The sequence below is a fragment of the Electrophorus electricus genome, chromosome 3, assembly GCF_041902795.1.
Source record: "Electrophorus electricus isolate QZ-2024a chromosome 3, ASM4190279v1, whole genome shotgun sequence".
Taxonomy (NCBI): Eukaryota; Metazoa; Chordata; class Actinopteri; order Gymnotiformes; family Gymnotidae; genus Electrophorus; species Electrophorus electricus.
The window spans coordinates 12,466,215-12,490,224 of NC_137499.1; the positions used below are offsets into that span (position 1 = coordinate 12,466,215).

At 44.8% G+C, this 24,010-nt stretch overlaps 5 protein-coding genes across 6 annotated transcripts; 4 read left to right on the forward strand and 1 right to left on the reverse strand.

The window, feature by feature from the left end:
• Positions 1–734: 734 nt before the first annotated feature.
• On the forward strand, positions 735–7,829 carry mcm6 (minichromosome maintenance complex component 6). Its single transcript, XM_027018453.3, has 17 exons — positions 735–913; positions 1,288–1,434; positions 1,553–1,663; positions 1,869–2,118; positions 2,404–2,569; positions 2,812–2,957; positions 3,048–3,198; positions 3,440–3,581; positions 3,938–4,079; positions 4,716–4,823; positions 5,094–5,249; positions 5,406–5,534; positions 5,935–6,096; positions 6,273–6,405; positions 6,673–6,834; positions 7,043–7,182; positions 7,284–7,829. The coding sequence occupies exons 1-17, from the start codon at positions 816–818 to the stop codon at positions 7,395–7,397; spliced, it is 2,457 nt and encodes an 818-aa protein (XP_026874254.2). The 5' UTR covers positions 735–815; the 3' UTR covers positions 7,398–7,829.
• Positions 7,830–7,982: 153 nt separating this feature from the next.
• LOC118241326 (uncharacterized) lies at positions 7,983–9,347 on the forward strand. The gene is made up of 3 exons (XM_035526007.2): positions 7,983–8,116; positions 8,641–8,881; positions 8,972–9,347. Exons 1-3 carry the CDS (start codon positions 8,074–8,076, stop codon positions 9,129–9,131), a joined length of 444 nt encoding a protein of 147 aa, XP_035381900.1. The 5' UTR covers positions 7,983–8,073; the 3' UTR covers positions 9,132–9,347.
• A 229-nt stretch (positions 9,348–9,576) lies between these two features.
• tmbim1a (transmembrane BAX inhibitor motif containing 1a) lies at positions 9,577–16,326 on the reverse strand. 2 transcript variants are annotated; one of them, XM_035525999.2, is made up of 12 exons: positions 16,190–16,326; positions 13,670–13,971; positions 13,028–13,095; positions 12,612–12,676; positions 12,298–12,351; positions 12,106–12,156; positions 11,622–11,661; positions 11,347–11,384; positions 11,041–11,128; positions 10,825–10,920; positions 10,355–10,408; positions 9,577–10,177 (listed from the first exon to the last, which is right to left on the reverse strand). In XM_035525999.2, exons 2-12 carry the CDS (start codon positions 13,953–13,955, stop codon positions 10,028–10,030), a joined length of 990 nt encoding a protein of 329 aa, XP_035381892.1. In that variant the 5' UTR covers positions 13,956–13,971; positions 16,190–16,326; the 3' UTR covers positions 9,577–10,027. The 2 variants fall into 2 exon arrangements, with proteins under 2 accessions (XP_035381892.1, XP_026874240.2); XM_027018439.3 differs by lacking the exon at positions 16,190–16,326 and adding an exon at positions 15,441–15,907.
• pnkd (PNKD metallo-beta-lactamase domain containing) lies at positions 16,277–20,803 on the forward strand. The gene is made up of 9 exons (XM_027018438.3): positions 16,277–16,437; positions 16,794–16,909; positions 17,014–17,126; positions 17,536–17,594; positions 17,834–17,926; positions 18,239–18,405; positions 19,315–19,401; positions 19,594–19,709; positions 20,077–20,803. The coding sequence occupies exons 1-9, from the start codon at positions 16,277–16,279 to the stop codon at positions 20,248–20,250; spliced, it is 1,086 nt and encodes a 361-aa protein (XP_026874239.2). The 3' UTR covers positions 20,251–20,803.
• Positions 20,804–20,889: 86 nt separating this feature from the next.
• On the forward strand, positions 20,890–23,864 carry catip (ciliogenesis associated TTC17 interacting protein). The gene is made up of 9 exons (XM_081710366.1): positions 20,890–21,111; positions 21,565–21,750; positions 22,041–22,096; positions 22,253–22,339; positions 22,494–22,661; positions 22,842–22,966; positions 23,137–23,213; positions 23,317–23,405; positions 23,631–23,864. Exons 1-9 carry the CDS (start codon positions 21,030–21,032, stop codon positions 23,853–23,855), a joined length of 1,095 nt encoding a protein of 364 aa, XP_081566492.1. The 5' UTR covers positions 20,890–21,029; the 3' UTR covers positions 23,856–23,864.
• The last annotated feature ends 146 nt before the right edge of the window (positions 23,865–24,010 follow it).

The window sequence follows — 24,010 nt, forward strand, 5'->3', positions numbered from 1 at the left end:
AGTCCCATATACCTATTATCAGATTTTCTTGTTCACAAGCTGGTATCAGCAAATGAAAAACAGCAATTGACATTAAACTAATACGATTTTAGCTTCTAATTCGCTACGATGTGAAATCAGATGGCGTCAAACTGAAATAATCCTATGATTACTCAGTGGCGCCCCCTGGCGTCGCAGGCATCTCTTCCTATTGAAAGGTCAAGCTTTACGAAAAGGTCATATGGCGCCATCTGTTTGGCATGAGAGCGAATGGAAAAGACTTTTGCTGCCTGTTGTAGAAGGAGCGACATGAAACAAAAATGTTGCTTGACAAATAGAAGTGAGCAGCAACGAAACCTAAGAAACGCTGATGTGCTTCATGAACAGTTCTAGAGGAACCTTACACCTTTAAATCGGCCGTGTAGTTACATGGTATTATACCGAGAGGCGACACTGTACTGACGACAGACATGTAAAAATGTAAAAGACACGTAATGAAATAATTTATTTAAATTGAATTTAATTCAATATTATTTAATTTACTTTAATTCGCCTTAATTTAATTTAATGTAATTTGCCTCCACGATCTGAGCCACAGACATAAGAAGTTAATCCAGCCATGGCGTGACGTCACAACCCACGGAACGTCATAGGTCGCTATCACCCAATCAAAGGTATCGAAGCAAAATGCAAGCAACTGGTTGGCTGCTGGTGGCGCGAAAGTAATCACGTGGTCACCATTTTCCGCGCGAAAACCTTGGCCGGACTCGTGGAGTTTTTGCGTTATTAACGGTAGAGAAAAGCGCGTTGTTCTGATATACCTCTGTAATAACACAATGGATCTCGGGGAATCTGCTGTGGATAACGCCGGCCAAGTGATTAAAGATGAATTAGCTGAGAAATGTCAAAAATTATTCCAGGCTTTTTTGGAAGAGTAAGTTGTTTTTCTGTGTGCAGTGGTGGCAATGATTGCAATAGACTAAGTTAGTTAGCTGCCGCTAGGTACCGAGCTACTTAAAACACTTAGCCAGTTGTCCTATGTAGCTGTTAAAATGCGTTTGTAAATACTTTTAGATGATATTCCATATTCAGTTAGCTATGTTTGATATACAATCTGTATATTTTGTCCAAAGTTAGCCAGCTAATTTAGCTAGTTTGGTGGCCATATCTAGCGAGACAGCACGCTAAGTGACTCGTGTTCATTTATTTAGCTAGCTTTACTAACTAAGCTAGATATTTCGACGAAATATCGTTTATAATTAGTATTTCGTATAGTGTTTATAATTAGCAAATATACATCTTGAACAGGTTTCACAATAGCGACGGTGAGGTGAAGTACTTGCGCGACGCAGAGGAGCTGATCCGCCCTGAGCGCAACACGCTGTTGATTAGTTTCACGGACCTCGAGGGGTTCAACCAAGAGCTGGCAACCACCATTCAAGAGGAATTCTACAGGTAGGAAGTGCGATACGACTGTCAGCAATGGATTCAGAAATATTTACTTAAATCATCTACTTAGGAACCAGTATCCTTCCTTGAGTCTTTCCAAACTGGCACCATTTTCTTTTTCCAGAATATATCCCTACCTGTGTCGGGCAGTGCGCAACTTTGCCAGGGATCGTGGGAATATACCTGTTTCCAAGGATGTCTATGTGTCTATCCAGGACCTCCCAACCAGACACAAGTAAAAATCTTCAATCCATGTTATAGGTTTTGCATGCAAGCACATTATTGCATCTAACAAATCAGTACACAAAAAGGTATGTGTAGAGTAACATGCGTATGCTCAAGATCATGCACATTTCACCTTGTCGTCGTTTCTCACGCATGTGCCTTCTTTCCCACTGCGTTGACCGCGTCTCTGCTTCCCTGCCCGTGCGTTCCCTCAGGATCCGTGAGCTGACAGCCCTGAGGATCGGCTCCCTGGTGCGCATCAGTGGTCAGGTGGTGCGCACGCACCCTGTGCACCCGGAGCTGGTCAGTGGCACCTTCCTCTGCCTGGACTGCCAGAGCGTTGTCAAGGACGTGGAGCAGCAGTTCAAGTACACGCAGCCCAGCGTGTGCCGCAACCCCGTGTGCAGCAACCGGCGCCGCTTCCTGCTCGACACCAACAAGTCGAGATTCGTCGACTTCCAGAAGGTCTGGGGGCTGGCCACACGCACCGGCACACGCACTTGTCACACACATCCGCATGCTTACACTGTTTGCGTTGGCTGGAATGGCAGTGAGATGCTGTGCTTTCAGAGTCGTTAACCATCTAAGGTTCAGTGTTGGTTTAAATGTCCATGTCTGGCAGTCCTAACTGGTATAGCAGTAAAGAGTGTTTTCTTTGTTTTAAATGCCATGCCACCTGTAATCGCCCAGGTCCCTCAGTAATCCTCCAGAGTCCCTGACATCCAGGTGTCCTGTTTCCCTGGAAACCAGGTGCGCATCCAGGAGACGCAGGCCGAGTTGCCGCGGGGCTCCATCCCCCGGAGCATGGAGATCATCTTGCGGGCCGAGGCCGTGGAGACGGCGCAGGCCGGCGATAAGTGTGACTTCATCGGCTGCCTCATCGTAGTGCCCGATGTGTCCCAGCTCGCTACACCAGGTACCGGCCTCTCAGCCAATCCCAGCTCTCAGATAACTGTCTGCTGCACACAGACACAGGAGACCTCAGGGTCATGTTCATTTGTTTCGCTGATGTGCAAAGCAAAGATACTAAGCAAAGGAAATGATTGGTTCTTGATGTCGATTGGGTGGAATGATGTCACTAACAAGATGCAACATAAAAGTGTAGACTTTGTAATAAAGGAACACACACGCAGCAGAGTTCTTTTCCGTGTGTTTCAGGTGTGCGTGCAGAGACCAGCTCTCGCACGGCGGGCGTGCAGGGCTATGAGAACGAGGGTGTGCGTGGACTCAAAGCACTCGGGGTCCGAGAGCTCTCATACAAGCTGGCCTTCCTGGCCTGCCATGTGGCTCCCACCAATCCCCAGGTAGGATCCCAGCTCAACAGACAGTCCTCTGGTAGTCCTGCCTGTGTGCATTGTGGGAGATGTATTTTAAATGAATTGTGTTGCGTTTAGTTTGGTGGGAAGGAGATCCGGGAGGAGGAGCAGACCGCAGAAAGCATTAAGAACCAGATGTCAGTGAAGGAGTGGGAGAAGGTGTTTGAGATGAGCCAAGACAAAAACCTCTACCACAATCTGTGTACCAGCCTCTTTCCTACTATCCACGGTCAGACCCGTAAAAACACACATATATACGCACAGGCATATGCGCACATACACACACAACCTAACTCACAGTCTGTTACTTTCTAAATTTCACTTCAATGCCATTCAAATATAAATAATTACTTTGTAATTAGCAGATCAAGGCAGCAATGTATGCTGCTTCTGTATTGACGTATGCGGCTTCCGTATTGATGTATTGATTTATGTGGTTCTGTACTGAAAGTGTCTGTGTTTGCGATCAGGTCATGACGAGGTGAAGAGGGGTGTGCTGCTCATGTTGTTTGGGGGCGTTCCCAAGATGACCATGGAGGGCACGTCTCTGCGGGGGGACATCAACGTGTGCATCGTGGGGGACCCCAGCACAGCCAAGAGCCAGTTCCTGAAGTAAGCCCCGCAAAGTCCCGTGCCGTGGCGGCAGCAAACAGAGTTGAGCCGATCTTACCTCTAGCCAATACCTTGCTGCTTTTCTAGTGTTTCCTGACTGCTGTCCTTCGGTTTGTAGTCCAGCTCTGTGAACAAACTGCATGTTGCAGCATTTCATGTTACAAACCAGCTTTCCCCGTTAACTTGCCCTATAATTAACAAGCTCTTCATGTCTTCAAAATGTGTGTGTGAGTAGAAAACTCCTGAAACCCTGTTGTTGTGTTTGGTCTGCTAGCCTGCTGTGCCTTGTTCTGATTGGTCTGCTAGCGCACTGTACCTTGTTCTGATTGGTTTGCGTGTCATGGGTGGGGGCTCAGGCACGTGGAGGAGTTCAGCCCGCGAGCCATCTACACCAGCGGGAAGGCATCCAGTGCTGCGGGTCTCACGGCCGCAGTCGTCAGGGATGAAGAGTCGCACGAGTTCGTCATCGAGGCCGGAGCACTCATGCTAGCCGACAACGTGAGTGCCAGCAGAACGTCGCGACTCCCACCACGTCCTGCTATTTTACTCAAATCAGGTGGGACGTTCCAAAACGCACCCACACTGAGCGCCTGTACTGAGCAGGAAGTTCAAAAGATAAACCGGTGAACCAAGAACTGAATGAGTGTTCAGTAATGGATCAGAAGTTGACTTGTGTTCAGTAAAGGATCAGAAGTTGACTTGTGTTCAGTAAAGGATCAAAAGTTGACTCGTGTTCAGTAAAGGATCAGAAGTTGACTCGTGTTCAGTAAAGGATCAGAAGTTGACTCGTGTTCAGTAATGGATCAGAAGTTGACTCGTGTTCAGTAATGGATCAGAAGATGACTCGTGTTCAGTAATGGATCAGAAGTTGACTCGTGTTCAGTAATGGATCAGAAGCTGACTCGGGCTCAGTAATGGATCAGAAATTGACTAGTGTTCAGTAATGAATCAGAAGTTGACTCGTGTTCAGTAATTGACTTTCCTTGTTCACGGACGCTGCAGGATTGGCACTTTGTTTGCATCCCATTTGAATGTGGCTCGTTTCCCTGTGAGTGAGGTGAGGTGAGGCAGGGTGAGGTGAGGCCTGTTCGCTCTGAGTGTCAGAGGTCAACGGCGTGTGCTGTCTGTCCGCAGGGAGTGTGCTGCATTGACGAGTTTGATAAAATGGAGACGAGAGACCAGGTGGCCATCCACGAAGCCATGGAGCAACAAACCATCTCCATCACCAAAGCCGGGGTCAAGGTAAGGTCAAAGGTCAAAGCCCTGACCCCAGAAAACGTGTGCATTGAATACATATCGAAACATGGTATTTTAATCTTCCAAGTATATGCACAGAACGGTGGGGTGCTGAGTGCTGATTGGCTGCTGGGGTTTTTGCAGGGAGTGATGTGTGTGTGTGTGTGTGTGTGTGTGTGTGTGTGTGTGTGTGTGTGTGTGTGTGTGTGTGTGTGTGTGTGTGTGTGTGTGTGTGTGTGTGTGTGTGTGTGTGTGTGCGCACGCACTCCCCCGTAGGCCACACTGAACGCGCGCACCTCCATCCTGGCGGCAGCGAACCCTGTCAGTGGACGTTACGATCGCTCCAAGTCCCTCAAGCAGAACATTAACCTCACGGCTCCCATCATGTCCCGCTTTGACCTCTTCTTCATCCTGGTGGACGAATGCAACGAGGTGGGTGTGTGTGTACTGGACAACACACCATTCAGATGTAGAGATGTCATTCTGAAGTCCAGACAGCTCGAAAGTGAGGCCTGACGTGTGTGTGTGTGTGTGTGTGTGTGTGTGTGTGTGTGTGTGTGTGTGTGTGCACGACGTTCCTCTTGGCAGGTGACTGATTATGCCATAGCCAGACGGATAGTGGACCTGCACTCCCGGATCCAGAGCTCCATTGAGCGTGTGTACACGCTGGAGGAGATCCGCAGATACCTGCTGTTTGCCCGCCAGTTCAAACCAAAGGTGACACAGCCACACACACACGCCCCACGATCACACACACACCCACGATCACACACACTCCCTGATCCATTAGCCACACACACACACACACACACACACACTCCTCCTGATCCATCAGCCCCACACACTCCATGAACCTTCAGCCACACTGCTGAGCGAGGAGAGTCTTGGAAGGAAACTAAAGTTCTTTGTCCTTGTATGCAGTGCATAGATGAGTTTTACAAGAGCCATACTAACATTTATTAAAACTACCAAAACAAAAAAAAAGGCAAAACAATATGTAGTTGTCATAGAAAAACCATGTTAAATAAACAAAGAGAAAGTGATGCTCAGTGAATGCTGCAGGTTGCTAGTGTTGCGAGGCCTCACTGAGCGTAAAGGTGGGTGGGTGTGGGGACAGATCTCCAAGGAGTCGGAGGACTTTATCGTGGAGCAGTACAAGCGCCTGAGACAGAGGGATGGCGTCGGGGTGACCAAGTCTGCCTGGCGCATCACCGTGCGGCAGCTGGAGAGCATGATCCGTCTGTCTGAGAGCATGGCCCGCATGCACTGCTGCGACGAGGTGGGTGTGAGGGGCTGTCTGTGTGTGTTGGGGGGGGTGTTTGTCTGAACTGTGTGTGTGGGGGGGGTGGCAGGTGAACTGTGTTTTTTTGTGTGTGTGTGTGTGTGTGGGCAGGTGAACTGTGTTCTTTGTGTGTGTGTGTGTGTGTTCTCACACTCACTCGATGCTTCCCTCAGGTGCAGCCCAAGCACGTCAAAGAGGCCTTCAGATTACTCAACAAGTCCATCATCCGCGTGGAGACGCCCGATGTCAACCTAGACCAGGAGGAAGACGAGGCCCTGGAAGAGGAAGAGGACAACCAGACGAATGGTAGAGCCTCCCTGCCGCTGTGTGCGTGTGTGCGTATGAGTATGAGTGTGAGTGTTTGTGTGGGTGTTTGTGTGTGTATGTGTGTGAGTGTGTATGTGTGTGAGTGTGTGTGTGTGTATGTGTGAGTGTGTGTATGTGTGAGTGTGTGTATGTGAGTGTGTGTGTGTGTGTAAGAAAGCCCTGCTGAGAGATTTTTGAGCAGTGTTGGGTTCGTAATCTCTCCCTCCCGCCTGTGTTTCTCGTGTCGTCTGGGCTGTTTCACCACAGGCCACGACGTGCCCAACGGCCATGAGCATGCTGACGGCGTCAACGGGGTCAACGGGATCAGCAGTGACAGCCGCAGTGCCAAACCCTCACAGCGGCTCTCCTTCGCCGAGTACAAACGCCTCTCCAACCTCATAGTCCTGCACCTGCGCCGTGCTGAAGAAGGTAGAGACCACGCACGCACGCACACACACACACACACACACACACACACAGCTCTACGGGTGTGGGGCTCATGCATTGTTCAGTTCATAACTGCATTTTCGGAAGTATTCCACAAGATGTCAAATGGAAAGACCAAACACACACACAGCAACACCTAGAAAAGAGTGAGCACCATAAACTCACAGCCACTTAACGTTCGCATCTCCAGGCGAGGATGAGGATGCCTTGAAGAAGAGTGCGGTGGTGAACTGGTACCTGAAAGAGATCGAGTCTGAGATCGACTCGGAGATGGAGCTCATCAGTAAGAAGGACATGGTGGAGAAGGTCATCCATAGACTGGTGCACTACGTAAGGCTGCACGGCGCTCCTCTTCCTCTCCGCCATCGTGTGGAAGCTGCTGTTTGTGCCAGCGACCCAGTGAATCGACCTTGTTTCTTCATCTTTTCCAGGACTGTGTCCTGATTGAGCTGACCCAGTCTGGCCTGAAGAGCTCCACCGGCACCGATGCACCAGAGGAGGGCGTTACACTGGTGGTCAACCCCAACTACACACTGGAGGACTGAACCTGATGGTTTCCACCGTAGTGTTTGCCTAATGTCAAAAAAACGAAAACAAAGTCACACGGCCGTTTTTTGATTTGGGGGTAAAGGCTACTGGACAGGCATAGTCCAGGACTTTGTGTTCAGATTCTGGTTTCTAATGTAAAATTGTTTCTGCCCGAAGATGGATTTTGCATCTCTGTGTGGACCTGTTTGAAAAGGATTTGTGCAAAACTTGTAAATACATTGCTCTAATTTTCTTTGTTCTTTTTCTTTTCTTTTTTTTTTTACAATGGTTTCATTTTTAAAGATGTTTGTAAGTGGTATAATATGAATGAAGTTTCATGTTTTTATGTTTTATTGCCAGTGCTGACATACTAATGTCTGTATGAAACGTGCTGTTTCTGTGTTGGTCCCAATACAACAAACCAGGAGGAAAACATGACTGAGCTCTTATTTGCGGGGGTTGCACTTAAAAATTATTTTTCCTAAGTAATTTTGAAATTAAATGTTACAAAGTTGTTGCCCAAAAGGATGGCTGGGCAGAATATAATTGGGAAAGTGTTTCTTATGGGCTTTCTTTGTTGCTCGTTTGATCGTTTTTTTTTACTTCCTTACGGGGCGAGTGTGTGCTCTCGCGAACATACCGGACGGCGTCACGTGACCCCGCACGCGGAAGTTTTTCTCCTAAGCGTCGAAGATGGCTGCGCCGTGTAGGACGCTCGCGCGGACAGCTATGGATGGTAAGGGACAGAAAACGTCAAATATTTGCCCTCTTTAAGAAAGTGTTCAGTGATGCGCAGTGCATATGCAAGCGCTCGACTGTCTAGCATGAGACCTCGTAGTAAATGTTAATAAGCCAGCTCGGTTAGCTAAAGTAGCTGAACGTGCAGCACTGACCCCAGGGCAGAGATGAGAAACGTTTGGCAGAGCACGCAGAGGCAATAGAGCAGCTCAGTTATTTATCCGGCTAAAGAAGATAAATAATCTGCTTTTTTCAGGTTTATGAAAAGGGAAAACAAAAAAGCTATCTATAGTCTGATCGATTGTATTTACTCAAATAAATGTATAGGGTAAAACTGTAAATGAGATCTGCCTTGCGCATGTGCAGCCTGCCCGTATGTTCAACGTGTTAAGCGTTAAAAACCAAACATTCAGACGTTTGCACTTTACTGTCCGTACTGTGGCATTTGTTTTTACACTTGATTTGTTTAGCGGAATGCAGTGCTCATGCCATTACTTAACGTGTTTGCGAATTGTTTGCCAGGTATGTATCGCCTCTCAGCCAGCCAGCTCCGTTTAAGGGCCCCTCTGGTTCCGAATGTCCGCTGTCTCGGGTCCCAGCAGTGTGCGCTCCGCTGCCGGGCCCTTCACAGTACCCGTTACCCGCTCCACAGCTGCACCGAGGCAGAACCTCAGAAAACTGCAAAGGAGGAGGAGGCTTACAGGCCAGAGTATATTCCCAAGAGGAAGGCAAAAAACCCAATGATGATTATAGGTTATTCATGGTGAGGGCGACAGCGCCGTAGTGCGTCTAATGTTTGAGGTGTAGTTCCAGTGACTTTTCATCCGATCGCTATTTCTGTCGTCCTCTCCAGGATGGTCGGACTTCCCGCTGGCATAATCATGTTCATTCTGGCTAAAAGGCAGGTAGACAAGAATCGGCTGAAACAGCTAAAAATCCGACGGAAGATGAAGAGGGCCAACGAGAGCCAATACGAAAGTCAGCGTTATAATATAACGCCTGGGACCGATTAACTGATTTCTTACTGTATGTAAGAACTTGATACTTTTTTGTTGTTGCGATTGTATTTTCTAGCTGTATCGTGTTTAAAAGAACGTGTGTGCGTGCCATAAATGGAAAATGGAGCATTTGTTTTCATTAGTAATATTATGTGACTAATTGCACATTACAGAAATGCAGATTTTCCCTGTGGACTTAAAAAATAAAATCAGAATGACATGATAACATCATTCTAAGACTGAACAATTTTTCTTTATTTGCAAATTATATTCAGGAAAGTTGCAGCAGTAGGTGCTGGCCAAATAGTTTTGGCACCTGTTCTACAAGCTTAAGAGACTGTAAACCATTAATAAACTAAACTAAACTATTGACTAATTTTTTGCATATATATAAGCTTTAAAAGCCTTTAATTAGAATAAGTTGTGGATTTCTGGCACATAAATGGAAGAAAATCGGATGTACTTCAAACTGAATTTAATTGGCTAATTTCAACATTATAGTACAATAAAATGCAGCATATATCAAAACAAGTATCATATAGTGTGTCTATAAAACCACATTCATTTCATAGGGTGTTAAAATATTCCATTCTAATGGAAACAACTTTACTATAACATGGAAAAGATGTTTACAGCCTAAATTCAGAACACTCCTTCGTAAAAACTTTGGCAGCGTGGTAACAGGCAGTTGCTGACAGCAGTCGGAACTGCAGAAGGGTAACTTGACCTTCATGTCTCACCACCATCGTTACAAAGATGAGAAGACCAAGGCTTTAAAAGATCACCTCGGTGAAGTTCACAGAAGCCCTCACGAGTGAATACATGGACAAGACAGAAGTGCATAGTACACCAGACCTCAGACAATAAGTGATGCCTGGGCTGGTGGAGCTCAGAAGGCCAGCCTGAGGGAACTATTGTCGAGACGCTCCAATGATTTGTAGGAGGAAGAGGAAGATCTGGATGATGTCAATGTAGATGGAGAGAGCAGCAAATACGTAGTCCTCTGGGCTGATGGAGTGCTTTCTGTTCCCGATGAGAAGCTGCGTATGGTAGGCCAGAAACTAGACAAAGGGACGATGGATCAGAAAAACGCCATCAGAAGAGAATGGCCACGCCAAGCATCCAAAAACAGCCTCACACATTTAAGTTCTAAACTGCCGGCGTTAACATGATTGCCAGCGTAAACTCACTAGTGTGAACAATTTCAAGTGTCATCTCACCAGTAAGTGTAAACTCACCAGGGTAAACACAATGGCGCCAATGGCAGCATACAGCATATGGAGCCACGGAATCTAAAAGAAAAACAGAAAGGGAAGTGCAGGGTTCCAACTCCAAGTGAAATGTCAAATTCCCCTGACTTTTCCCTGACTAAAAATCTGAATTTCCATGACATATAATTGAAAAAAACAGGCCTTTTTTTTTTCAAATGGACAAGGAAAAACCAAGTAACAATTGCAACCTTACACAACACAGGAAACATAACATTGATAACATTTTAATAAATTTAAAGATAGTGCCAACTAAATTCTGTCATATTCTATGACTTAACCCAAAAAATGATGAAATCCCCTGACATTCCCTCTCTGGAATAGACGTTTTGAAATTCCATGTTAATCCAGAAATTCCATGACCTGTTGGAACCTTGGAAGCAGTTATGAAAATGAGGCTATGATAACACCCTCCAGGTGTGACCGAGGTATGAACTTACATATTTGAATGCCAGCACAATCGCAGTGATGATGCCAGTCACAAACATGACAATTCCAAGTACACAGAAGAGACCTTGGCATTTGGTAAAATCCACCTGTTGGGAGTGCCAGTGATAATCAGCAAGACTAATTCATATGACACACACAAAATGTCTTCAGAAAAGTCAAGTAAATATTTGTATAAACCCAAAATGCTGGCAGTCACTTTACGCTACCTTTGTCTGGAAGCAGAAGACAGTTACAACGAGGCAGACAATCATTGTGATCCCCAGAGCCAGGAATATAGATTTAATGTCATAGTAACTAGAATTTTAAAAAGAATATATATATTATGAAGGATTTTGTTATGTAAAAATACTCAACATACTACTTATCAAGTAAAAAAAGTGATTGATGGAGTATTGCTGCAAACATCCTAAGAATTGATGTCAACACACATGAGTAATGGTTCCCGGTCACACACCCTGTTGAACAAAACCTGCCATTAAAAGCACTGCCTGATAACATGCAGCGGCACCCACCTTGATATTGTCCCCGTCATATAGGACAAGGCTAGAGTCTAAGAAATACAAGGAAAAAAAGTCAGAATTATAGAAAAGTTGTATGTTCTTATGAGGCATGTTCTACTTGCTAAGGTGTAACACACAAAAGCCACACTGTGAGGAAACACTGCGTGTTTTGGTCAGAAGAAGGAAAAACTGCGTTTCATGGCTACTGAGCATTTTCCACTTCAAGCTTGGCCACACCCTCGTCTAAGCACACTTCACCCTGAATGACTCAGCACTTCTGCACTCACAAAAAGGGCCAGTAGGATAATGTTCCATGGGAAACGCCTCCTGTAACAGGAAAGAGAGCGGTGCTATATGTAGGACCACACACCACAACACCTACCACACGTTATCATTCTCTACTAGTACTTGTTTAGGTATATCAGCCAATGTAACTGATGTTTACCCTTTGCCCACTTGTGGCAGTTCAACTGTTATTTTCACTTGATTTTTGATTCAATTACTCTGTGCACATGAAATCTTTGACTTTAAAATTACTGTAGTACAGATTCAACACAAAAGGTGGTTACTGTGAAAAATCTAAAGTATAAAACATTCTGGTTTATTGAACACTTTTTTTGTTCACTACATAATTCCATATGCATTCTTTCATGGTTCTGATGTCTTCAATATTAATTCACAATAAAATAAATAATAAAGAAAAATTATTGGATCAGAAGGTGTGTCCAAACCTCTGACTGGTACTATAAATATAATTAGTTGTCTGCTCACCTAGGTCCCTCACAGCAGGCCAGCACCATGTGAGTGACGAAGTACACCGCACTGCAGAGACATGGATGCAGAGTTACACAGCTATACAGCAGTGTCCGCTGGACATTAGGCCATGCCAAGTTCCTCCTTTTAACACTGCAGTATTAAATGCATGTAATGCATGGGGAAGGTGAATGAGAAAATGAATCTCACTAGGAAGCATAGTAGACTCCTGGATTTTCTACAACGAACGCTTTCACAGGTTCCCTGAGACCAAGAAAAACAACAAAATAAAACACAAACAGTAAAAACACAGAACACCACAATACCACAAGGGTAAAACTACTAGGAAGAACCCTGCTAGGATAATTACCATATAGTAGAACTTAATATGACAGCAAGACGTATGTCGCAGCAATTTTGCTTTATTGTCTCTAATCGCTAAAGAAAGCAGGTTCACACCCATACGTACAAGAGGTCTCACTTTCTCTTTCCAGCACAACGTAGATACAAACATGCAGACTCACACAAATGTAAAAATGGCCACAATACCGACGGTGACGAGAAGCTGAGCGCCGATGATTAAGTACACCTATCAGGAAGGAGCGGACATTAGTCCAGCCAATCAGAAACATGAACACAGTTCGTTTTTTATGAGAGGTGAACGTTTTTACATTAGCGGTTACAGGAATCACTAAAAATTAACAGCATACTTTACAATAATTACATTTTTTTTCTGTCATTATATATTTTGTTCTTTAACTATATTAATTTCTAATACCTAAATTATAAAAAAAACCTTTTCATTCTTAAATATTTTTAAGGCATCCTATATTAATATAAATGGCCATAATGGCTCTGCTAATACAATATAAAAGCATGACGGTTTCTTGAAAATCACTCAAGTTTGAATTGAGAGCATTAAATGGAAGTAGTAATATACCTTCCGAATAAAAGTGTGCCGCACACCTACGCTGTCCCACCCCTGTGCCGTCGTGAAGCCTTCATCGCCTGAGAGCCAAGAAATGTGTTGTTAGCTCAGGCTAGCATTCATATCTCTACAAAACCCCAGTGTGCGATACCACAAATATAAAAAAAGATCCCAGCTGCACAAGCCATTAGCTGCTATCTCAGACGACATTAGCGGAGATCTGTTTAAGGCATTACAAGCATAACATCTGCAGTAGCAGTGCGATGTAGTATTGCAGAGGTCAGATTAGGGGCAGAAGCGTATCAAACTCCAAATTTTCTTTGTCCAACTGTCAGGTCTCTTATTAGTTGCATTAAGCATATAAAAATTAAACAAAACAGAAACTCTGTGCTAGGCAGTGTGATGGTCCTCTGTGTCTTAGATTGGTGATTTGATTGGCCTCACATTTCCTAAGTAGTTCAAGAGACAGATATCTGACCCAAGGTCAGGATTCTTACTTAAAGATACTTGACATATCCTTGCCTATGCTGAAATGGCAACGCTAGAAAGAGAAACAGCTCCACGAGCTGTCATCTCAACCTGAGAGGCTTTGTGACCGTTCGCTTTATGACCCAAAAGCATTCATACGTCAGCAGCCTGCAGGGGGCGTCTTACCTGATCCAGAGAGGGGTATGGTCGGAGGCATTATGGGCATAGGTGGCGGGAAGCCCTGGCCTGGAAACCCAGGCTGTGGAGGGTATCCTTGGGGTGCTCCAGGGTAAGGGGCAGAGGGCTGAGGATATGCAGGTCCCCCAAGCTGTGGCTGGCCTCCATAAGGGGGAAAGCCGTAAGCCGGTGGGGGTGCGGATGGGTGCACTCCCGCATACTGAGGGTTGGGGAGCAGGTGCGACTCATCGTAACCTGGTGGGAAGTCTGATCTTGGGAAGTCTGATCTTGACATGTTACCTCAGTAATGCCTTGGAAAAGAGACAAGAAAATGACAATGTGACCTGACATCCAACCAAGACTCAGATACACTGATTTTCAAACATAATATGATCTCCCGATTGTTTTTGTTTGTTTGTTTGTTTTTGTAAATCCATTATCTGCATTAAAGATAATTTCAGATCTGCCGTACAGACAAACGGTTAAACAGGTAATTAACACTGTAGTACAGAGGACCAGAAAATAGAATTATACAAGTAGAATGTTTAATAGAAGTGCACTTCCACCTTCACTGCTTTCAAACCCATAAATAAAACTGTCAATCATGTTAATGTTAGGATAAGGAAGACGCTTGTGGTAAAACATTACCATTATGGGCGTAACTGACAAATTCTTTGAGGGCTTTCTTGTTTATCCTCCGTGTTGCTTCTTAGAAATATTACCGTGCGTAAAGTTACTTATGCCAACCACCAACCAAAAGAAATTCTGGTCTTTCCGTTGGCATAAGTTGTTATGCGGCCACCTGGCACTAATGGCGAACCTTAGCTTGGACCCTGAGAACTGAGTTGAGTTCTTTCAAGCGGTAACAAAACCACCGAACAAATATCACTGTAAATCTCCTGTATAGCTACTGCAGACCACTTCAGCACAGTGCTAAATGCAGCCAGGGTCTGCGCCAGGTCTCTTCTAGGGTTGCCTCTGCCAATGTGTTTCAGCGATTCCGTGCTTTTCTCCGTTTGCACGCAGGTTTGGACAGCGAGCCCACAGGGCCAGCGCAGCCGCGTGAGGAACGAACCGCGTGAACTCGTCAGCAGCACGCGAACTGTTCGTAAAGGTCGATGTTTGTTTGTTTGTTTGTTTGTTTGTTTAGACATCACAGCAGATTGTCCAAAGGTATTTTAAGAAAAATCAATCCAGTTAAGCTGTTGTCGGTCAGCAGAGCTTTCGCGCATGCACCAGTGTAAACCAGTCCAAATCCACCTAGGCCCCCGTGGCTCCAGCCATGTTCCCTGCTCGGCAAACAACCAAAACAAACACAAACCTTCTTTCACACACGCTCAGACCTTCATGCAAACACAATCCAGCCATCGACTGTGTAAGAGCGAGCCTATTTTTCGTAATGCTCACATTTTTATAACTCCATCACACGATTTAGGGCCTTTTAATAACAGGAATCCTTCTCATGATAAAGAATAAAAGTCAAATGAGTAAGTAAAGGGAAAATGGATTTGACATTAAATTCAACGATAGTCTTACCCCTTTCTACATTTTAAACGTCACTCATCCCAAGATATAAGTGAGAGTACATTTCCATAAAAGACAATAAAAAAGTAATTTATTCCACAACATACATCATGAACTTCAAAATTACCGACAACACGATCTTCTCTTCCGAATGTCGATCACAAAAAGAAACATAAACATAAACATAAACAAATCAGACAAGATCCACATTCACTCGAAACAAAACCAAACACACAAATAAAGTGTGTTGCCTTACCAGACTGGTTTCTTGGGCCACAGGAAAAAATAAATGACTGATTAAATATGTTCCTATGCCGCACTTAAGAGGACGAAAAACAAAGCAGGACAAGGAATCCAACAACGAAACGAAAACAAGTCGTAATTTCGAATTAATTACTTTTCATTGTAAGCACAAAAAAACCTACATCCCTGCTTTTAATAGTTTTCCCCTGGTCTCTTCCTTGCTCCGAGTCTGGTAGTGACGTATCTACGAAATTTGCCCAAACGATCTCTCAAACCAATTGTAGGTGGGGTCGACAGACATCCAGTTTACGCTCGGGTTTTCTCTCATTCGTAGCTGTGATCGTTATGACGTTGGTCTTACATTGACACACATGATTTAAAAGTACGTTTTAAAGCCCTGACGTGAAGTTTTCTGTAGTAACAGAGTGCGCGGCGGACACACCCTATCTGCGTGTTTGCGCCCCGCACGATGGCTGTCAAGTTTCAGCGTTTTCAACACTGCGCGGCGCTGCAGTCACACAGTACGTTCCCCTGTCATGGAGCAAAGCGACGTGACATTAGAGTAAATGAACTGCTAAATTGAATTATAAACAAACCAACAAACATACAAACGAGTAAATAAATAAATGTGATAGTTGCGGTATACTTTAGGAAAATTAAACTGGCGTCATTGGAAAATCGCAGATGTACGTACAAAGTGTATCCGTTTTCAGATTTAGGTTAATGTAACCAATAAAGTCGATTAATATTTTCTGTGCTCACCAGTATCGGCCAAACAGAGCCCGACACTGGTTACCAATAAAGCGGCTCCTCACACCAGTTCTTTATGGCAGTCCTCCGCCCACCGTGATGGCGCTTCCGGACTGGACGCTGTTTCTTTTTGGGCTCGCCTCGGTCTGCGGCGGCTTCTGGATCTGTCGCCTGTTCAGGGCTCCACGGAAAGGTTCATGGAAAAGAGGCCTTCTGAGGGATTTGATGGCCCGCACGGAGAAACCACTGTTTTGGATCGCGTAAGCCAACAACACGTTAAAACGACACGGTTTTACCCGCTTGCAGTTGTGGATGTTTGACAGATGGTTTTCCAGGTCGTCGTTAATGTCCTGCAGAAACGGTCGGTTGTGTTGCTCCCCTCAAGCGAATTTTAGAGGCGCAGCACAAATATATCTTATCATACATCACTGTGATTGATTGTACTACCGATATTCATCGTTTTGTTTCGCGGACTGCGGCGCCGTTGAGACCATTGAAACAGGCCCGGATTGGTCTCAAAGCACTGTTCACCTGGTGTTCGTGTACAAGCCCCAGCAGGCTGGAGATTTCGTCTAGAATGGACTTGTAGCTCGTTTTGCTGCTTCTTTTTGTCCAGGTACTCGCTTTACTCACGGACCAAGCTTGGCTACATGTTTCACAAACGTCAGATGAAGAAAGCCCGTGAGAAATTCCCGACCGGCCACTCCAGAACCCAGCCCACGACAATAAACGGTAGGTACCGGAGTCGGTCTGAACGCACTCCAGAACCGGACGCGATTTCAAACAGAGACAGAGATCGGCCTTAATTTATCCTGCGATTTTATTTGTGTCATTAGGAGTGAAAATCATTCCGGTACCTGTCCTGTCGGACAACTACAGCTATGTAATCATCGACACTGCATCACGGCTTGCTGCTGTAGTCGATCCTGCTGACCCAAAGTCAGTTCAGGTATGTGTAATGTTTCGGAACTGTTGTAAGGTCAGACTACAGTGGCACACCACATAATGTTTGACGTAAAATTGAAAAAAAAAACCAAAAAAAACCCCCACTTTATTAGTGGTCTCCCAATGCACTTATATTATCATTCAGTAGGGAAATTTCTAATAAAAGTAGTTAAGTCTCAATCAGTGTAGCCCGGTCACTGACATGAAAACCATTTTCATGTGTTTAAAATTGTTACTAAAACACTTTGTTTTTAGTATTTAGTACTTTCTGTCATGTCTAACCCTGATTATATATGGAGGAGTAAAGATATTAGAGCCTTTGATATGGAGTTTCAGCATAACAACAAAATGGTGAAAGAACCTCATACCGTCCTGTATCAGATTTCATAATTTGGCTTGATCCGTCCATGCAGGCTTGCCTCGAAGAAGAAGGGGTGACGTTGGAAGCCATTTTTTGCACACACAAACACTGGTGAGTGGGCAGAAATCGACGTGATCCTTTAGTTTTGATTAGTATCCAGACTGTTTACATCTATGAGTTGGCCTAAGGATCCTCTATACAAGGTCAGAACGATGAATCCCCATCTGGGATTGATGTGTCTGCAGGGCATTAACGTAGACTAGACCCAGTCCTTTTAGGTCATGCTTTATTGCTCGGTATTGCGTGTAGCTCTTAAACAAGCCCGTCCTGTGCACATGTCTCATTGGCAGGGACCACAGTGGAGGAAACCGAGCTCTCAGAAGGTACCACAGCTCCTGTAGGGTCTATGGAAGTGCAACAGACAACATTCCTGGCCTTACACAGTAAGTGCATGTCACCTCATTTCTACCTGTGTTGGTCTCTGTCTGCATTTCTGTTGTATGATAATGATGTAACGTCACGATAAGCAGGAATCCCGGTGGATTCTGCTGTAAAAATGACATACATGTGATAAAGCATGTGGTAACTGCTTTAGTATACTTTAGCATGTGATAACTGCTTGGCTTCTTTTACCACAACAAAAGTATGCAACACACAGCTATGCTTGGTGCTAGTTTTCAACAGAAAGGGAGTTGAGATATTTGGACCTCAGTTTGCTGTATTTTGATGCCATACTGGGTGTCTGGGATTTCTAGTCCTCTAACAGACAAAGACACTGTAGATGTTGGGACGCGGCTGCGCTTCAGGGCCTTTTGCACACCTGGCCACACTGTGGGTCACATGATCTACCTCCTGGACGGCTGTGTGTTTGGAGGTCATAGCAGTCTGTTCTCAGGGGATCTGCTCTTCCTCTCTGGATGCGGTAGGTGTGAGGATGTCTAAAGTCATCTCACTGACACTCAAAATACACGTGTGTGAATGGCTCCTAAAATGTGATCTGATCAGCATCCCAGTCATGATGATGACCAAAGATGGTCTTTAACAAACAACGCACAGAACATTTTATGTAAGTGGGCAATTGCACTCAGGTTTACCTAACAATTCAGGTGTAGGTTTGACCTGTCCTACCAGACACACACACACACACACACACACACACACACACACACACACACACACTCCACAGTCACAAATAGAGAAATGTAGGTGTCTTTGCTAGGGAATCTTAGAGAAGTCAGAGTAAGCTCATGGCAAAACATCCCAAATATTTGACCTGATTTGGAAAGACTGAGAGACTGAGCCTCCTACAAATTCAGAAGCACTTTGCTTGTGCCGCTCAATGACCTCTGTCCGAAAGGTCCTGTTTCTATGGAGACTTTGTGTAGAACTTTTATTTTGTCTTTATCTCTCTCCTCTGGTAGAGGACCTGAGGTTGAAGAGTAAAGACCACCCAGGGTGGGGATTTTTTTTATATAAGGATATGCCACTCAAAAATGTTGTTTTTGTGGTGGTTAAAATTGTTATAAATATTGGGTCACACTTTAGGAGCCATTTATAAATAAACACAGACTGTTCCAAAAGATTTGTGTCTTTGTAATTGTACTTCAAATGATTACATGCCAACGTGATCACTGCATTATTTGCACAGTAAATGTTTTGTAGATGCATTAAATTGGGTCCAGTAGTTGCTACTTTTCTCTTTGTAAGTTGGTGTATGTACAGCTAAGAGAAGCAGCTTTAGGGAGAAAATAAAAGAAACCAAGTTTTTTGGGGGTTTTTTTGGGCCGGTCTCCTGTCACGAGGACGGCTGAAACATTTCTGGCCCTTACAGGACGCATGTTTGAAGGCACTGCTTCGACGATGCTGTCATCTCTGGACACAGTCAGCTCCCTGAACGACGATACCTTGCTGTGGCCTGGTAAGCCCCTTACAATCCACAATTACAGTTTCTCTGTAAACGCTTCACTCCGGAGCAGTAACGTCGACGACTCCTGCCCCGCAGTCCTGGGGTAGACCTGTAGGGCTATAGAGAGGGCAGAGGGGTCACACGGTCGGGTCGAAAGTTAAAGTTGGGAGGCTGTGCTTTCAAGGCCCGTGGTTTGTCCGTCAGGTCACGAGTACGCGGAGGACAACCTGCTGTTTGCCGCTGAGGCGGAACCCAGCAACATGGTGCGCGAGCAGAAACTGCAGTGGGTCCTGAAGCAGAGAAGTCAGCGGCTGTGCACGGTGAGCTGTGCGCGGCCACGTTTGGCTTTCTCCTCGTCACCTTCTTTCATTTCTTCAATTTTCCCTCTTTAAACGAACTAAAAGCACTTTGAGTTGCCGCTGTGTGTGAGAAGCGCCACACAGGTGAACTTGCCTCGCCTTCCTTCTGCTTGCTATGAGCGAAGGAGATTTGGCATTTTTTCAGTTAGTTCACTTCCGAAAATAAAGGCATGTGTTCTCCCCAGTGTGTGCTGCTTCCATCTGTGCCCCTAAAATGTTCTCACTGTGGACATTATTCTGTGTTTTTATCTATTTATTTATTTATCATTATTGTTATGTTGTTGTTTATTATTATTTTAAAGCAATGATCTTAACATTTTTCTGCTAGAGCCCGTCTACACTGGGAGAAGAAAAGCAATACAATCCATTTCTGAGGAGCCACGCGCAGGATCTTCACCGTGCACTGGGTCTGCATCAGAACCAGGACGAAGACTGGACTTCGTACCGAGCCCGAGTCTTGGAGGAGCTACGCCGGCGGAAGGACATTTACAAGAGCCGATAGGTGCTGCGTCCCTCCCCTCCTCCCCCGCTGCGATTTTATAAAGAGAAACCTGCTGAACCCGCTCGAACCGTACAGCTCACGATTCGAGCGGGCTGTTTCGCGATTCCTCGCTCGAGTGTCTGGGACTACTCTAGGAGTGAATGCTGACTCAACTGATGTGAGCGTTTGCACACTTGCACCATACCAATGTAACTTTCATATCTGGGCATTATTGAGAAACTGTTTATCGGACACTATTGTCTAAATGGCTGGATTTGTTTATTGTTTTGTCTCTCGAGACCAGACCTAATTGTGATAGGCTAATTTTATGTAAAACTTGAAACGTATTCTATACAACCCCCCTTTAATGTTTGGTATACTTCTTCTCTAGTTCTAGTGCAATCGTTAATCTTCTCTGGACTCAAATGTAAGTCACCTGCCTAACACGTTTATCTTATGAAAATTGAAATGTTCTGTAGTGAATTTAACCGCAAACATTTTTCTGTAAGGAAGGTACTAAAAGCACCATACCTTTTTGTCGTTTTGTGAACAATAAAACACATCGTGCACAATGGTTTTATTAGAGTGGCCTTTTTTTTGTAGTAGCAAACACTAGATATTTACTGCACGACTACGATGAGACTTACGGTACATGTTGCTGTTGCCAAGGAGACCGATGATGTTGATTCCAAGGAATGAGCGCAGGAATATCTTATTTTCTATCGCGAGCGTACTAGTTCTGGCTTAGAAAGTCTCGTTGATGTTCGTCTTCACATAACGTTAAATTAAACACAAAAAACATGAAAGACGCTGAGGGGTTGCCCGTGGAAACGGAAGCACTAAAAGCGTCTAAGGAGGCTGTAGACTTTCTGTGCAGCATCGGTAGGTGAGGCGTCTTGGACGCTTTTCGAAGACTCTTGGATTTGTTTTTTTTTTTTCTGTATAAAAACTGTTCTGGGACCAGTAGCTTCCTGATCTAAGCTATCGGCTCACCGGTATAGTCTGACGTTAAACCTGCTGCAGAGATGTGAAAGGTTTCTTGTCCGTTTTTAATGCTTCTTTCCACCATACGTTTTAAATTAAATAATATACAAATTAGTTTATTCCGGATTTTGCCGTTTTCCTTGTGATATCACGTCAGTATTAATTCATATTTGCAGGGGCACAAACCTTCCAAACTGGTGACCCAAGGCATGTCCCAGATCTCGGGGTCTACTAGTCAAATATTCCAACACTAGTTGTGTATTTTTGCTGCCTCAAGTTTAACTGCAGCATGATTCTTTAGGTTGCAAAGTATTTGGACCTGACTGGACAGTCACCAGTTGTTCATTTCAGGCCCAGAAGACGTGGATCGGTGCCTGTTGGTGAACTCTCTGGTGACCGTATCCCACAGTGGCAGGGAGGTGGGAGAGTTTCGTGTTAGTGTCCAAAAGTCCAGCTACAACGAGGAGCCCTGCTACACGGTGCAAGCTGATAGTCACGGAAAAATTGAGGACTGGCCCTGTGGCACCTCCATTGCGGGTGAGGCTCGGCCTCCGGTTTAAATGAGAAAAGTGTTCCGCTTTTCTAACCTTTGCAATTGCGTGCATTTGTCCTGTCCATTTCTAAAGTTGTATTGCACTTGACTTGTAATGCACTTGACTTGCTGGTTCAAGCCCCACCACTGACAGGTTCCCACTGTTGGGCCCCTGAGCAAGACCCTTAACCCTCAAGTTGTACTCAGTCATAATTTTAAGTCGCTTTGGAGAAAAGCGTCCGCTAAATGCCGTAAATGTATTGAAACTGCTCATCTTTGTACCCACTGTTCGCAGCCTACGTGTCTGGAAGGCTCGAGACATTAGAAGAGAATCATCATGAATATATGAAGGTGTCTTTCTGCTTATCGCATGTTACGTTATTTACGTTAATACGACCACGTGTTCGTCTTACATAAACATTTTTTTTCCCCCATTTCCATGGCCTCTGTGCTTTTGTACTGCATAACGCAACACAGACGAACACTTGACGTGACTTGCTTATTCAGCTGCAGGAACACACGCTGGACAGGAAGGTGCACATAGTGAGACAAGACGGCCATCTAGTGGTGAACAGAGTCATTACAGAAAGAGAGGTGACCTAATTTACGACCCACTTCAGGGTTTGTCTAGACCTCGTGTCTATAGGACAGGGCTCTCAGATTGCTGTCTGCAGCCTTTTCTACTTTTTCATTGTGATTTAAATTATACTGAGGGCAAATAAGCAATGTTAACGTTGCCTTTCTCTAGGAAGTTAATAAGCATACGTTCACACTACCACTGGACTCTCTACGCGGGTTTGTGTCTGAAGCGTCCAATCTCGTGATGGTGCACATTTTGGCTCAGCGAAAGAAGGTTCCAGAAAACATGGTGTTCCTGTCATTCGATGCCGACACTCAAATCGCTCTTTCAACCTACGTGAGTGCTCGGGTTGCATTTTGACCTGGTATGCGATCATCTCATATTTGATTATTGGTATGTTTTTTTCAGTGACAACAGCAAGAATCATAGCACTTCCACTTCCAGTAGCACATCCGCTGTTATCATTATTGGCTTAATTAAACTTTCTAATTGAAGCCTGTTTTAACATTCCTTCAGCGGGAGCTGGGGTCAAAGAAGCAGGTCGTTGGCAAAGAGTTGGTAGATGTGTTTGGCATTGAGAGGACCATCTCCCCTACGGGAGACCACCCAGCTACCTGGCACTGCTACTTTCTGCCGGATGGGTAGGACTTCCTTACTGAAAAATAGCTTTCTCTTTTTTTGGTATCTAGGGCCTTTTCCACCTGTTCAGAACAGTCACGTCATACATTTCTGCTGTAGTTAGGGATGATCGAGCTAGAATATGAACTCACAAAAGTAACCTTGAAACTGTTTCTGTCTTTCCTGGGTCTAGACATTTAGCAAGTAGAGTGGAAGTGGGCTCGCCGGTCTCAATGATCCTTCTCCAGACTCCTGTCCCACCTGACGCAGGTCGGGGCGTTTTACCAAACCTGCAGCCCTTTTCAGCGTGAACCTTTACATCAACGTTTACCATGTTTTTTTTTGTTGTTTATTTGGTTTTTATTTTCCTCAGAGGACGGAGACCACAAGCCAGTCTTTGAGAAAAAACCCCTCATCTGGGAGGAGGACATGGAACTGTACTCAAAGTTTCTTGATAGAAAGGTGGCCATTCACATGCAGAAACTAATGTGATGTACTAAATTCAATAGCCGAAATCATAAAAAATAGCAAAGGATTATATACCAACATTAGGAAAACATTGAAACTACTACAAGCATTATAGAATGTACGAAAGAGTACCCCAAATAGCCCCTCACAAGGCTTGTGGGTTTCGCAGTCCTCTTGGTCTCCCTTCCACAAACTCTTTTTCTCGTACCTATACTGCAGGAGGAGCTGAAAGCAGACCACTGCTCCTACGTTAGCCAGCACCCTGAGCTGAAGACGCTCCTGGCTGACTTCCTGCAGCTTCTGCTGCTGAGGAAACCATGCGATGTTTTTTCTTTTGCACGCGACTTCTTTGCCCCTTTTACCTTGCTACGTCCGCCGGACAGCATCTTCGAGGCTTCGAGATGCACGATGGATGCTAGAGTACAGAGAGATGGAGAATGCTAACTGATTAAACCTTTGTCCAGGTTAATAATCTAATAATCTCATTTTGTGAGACGTGAACTAAAGATATGATTCCTGGTTTTATATTCATTATCTCAGCCAAGGGAATTGTCAAATATAAGATATATAACAACCTGTGTTACGATGCCAAAGCCTTT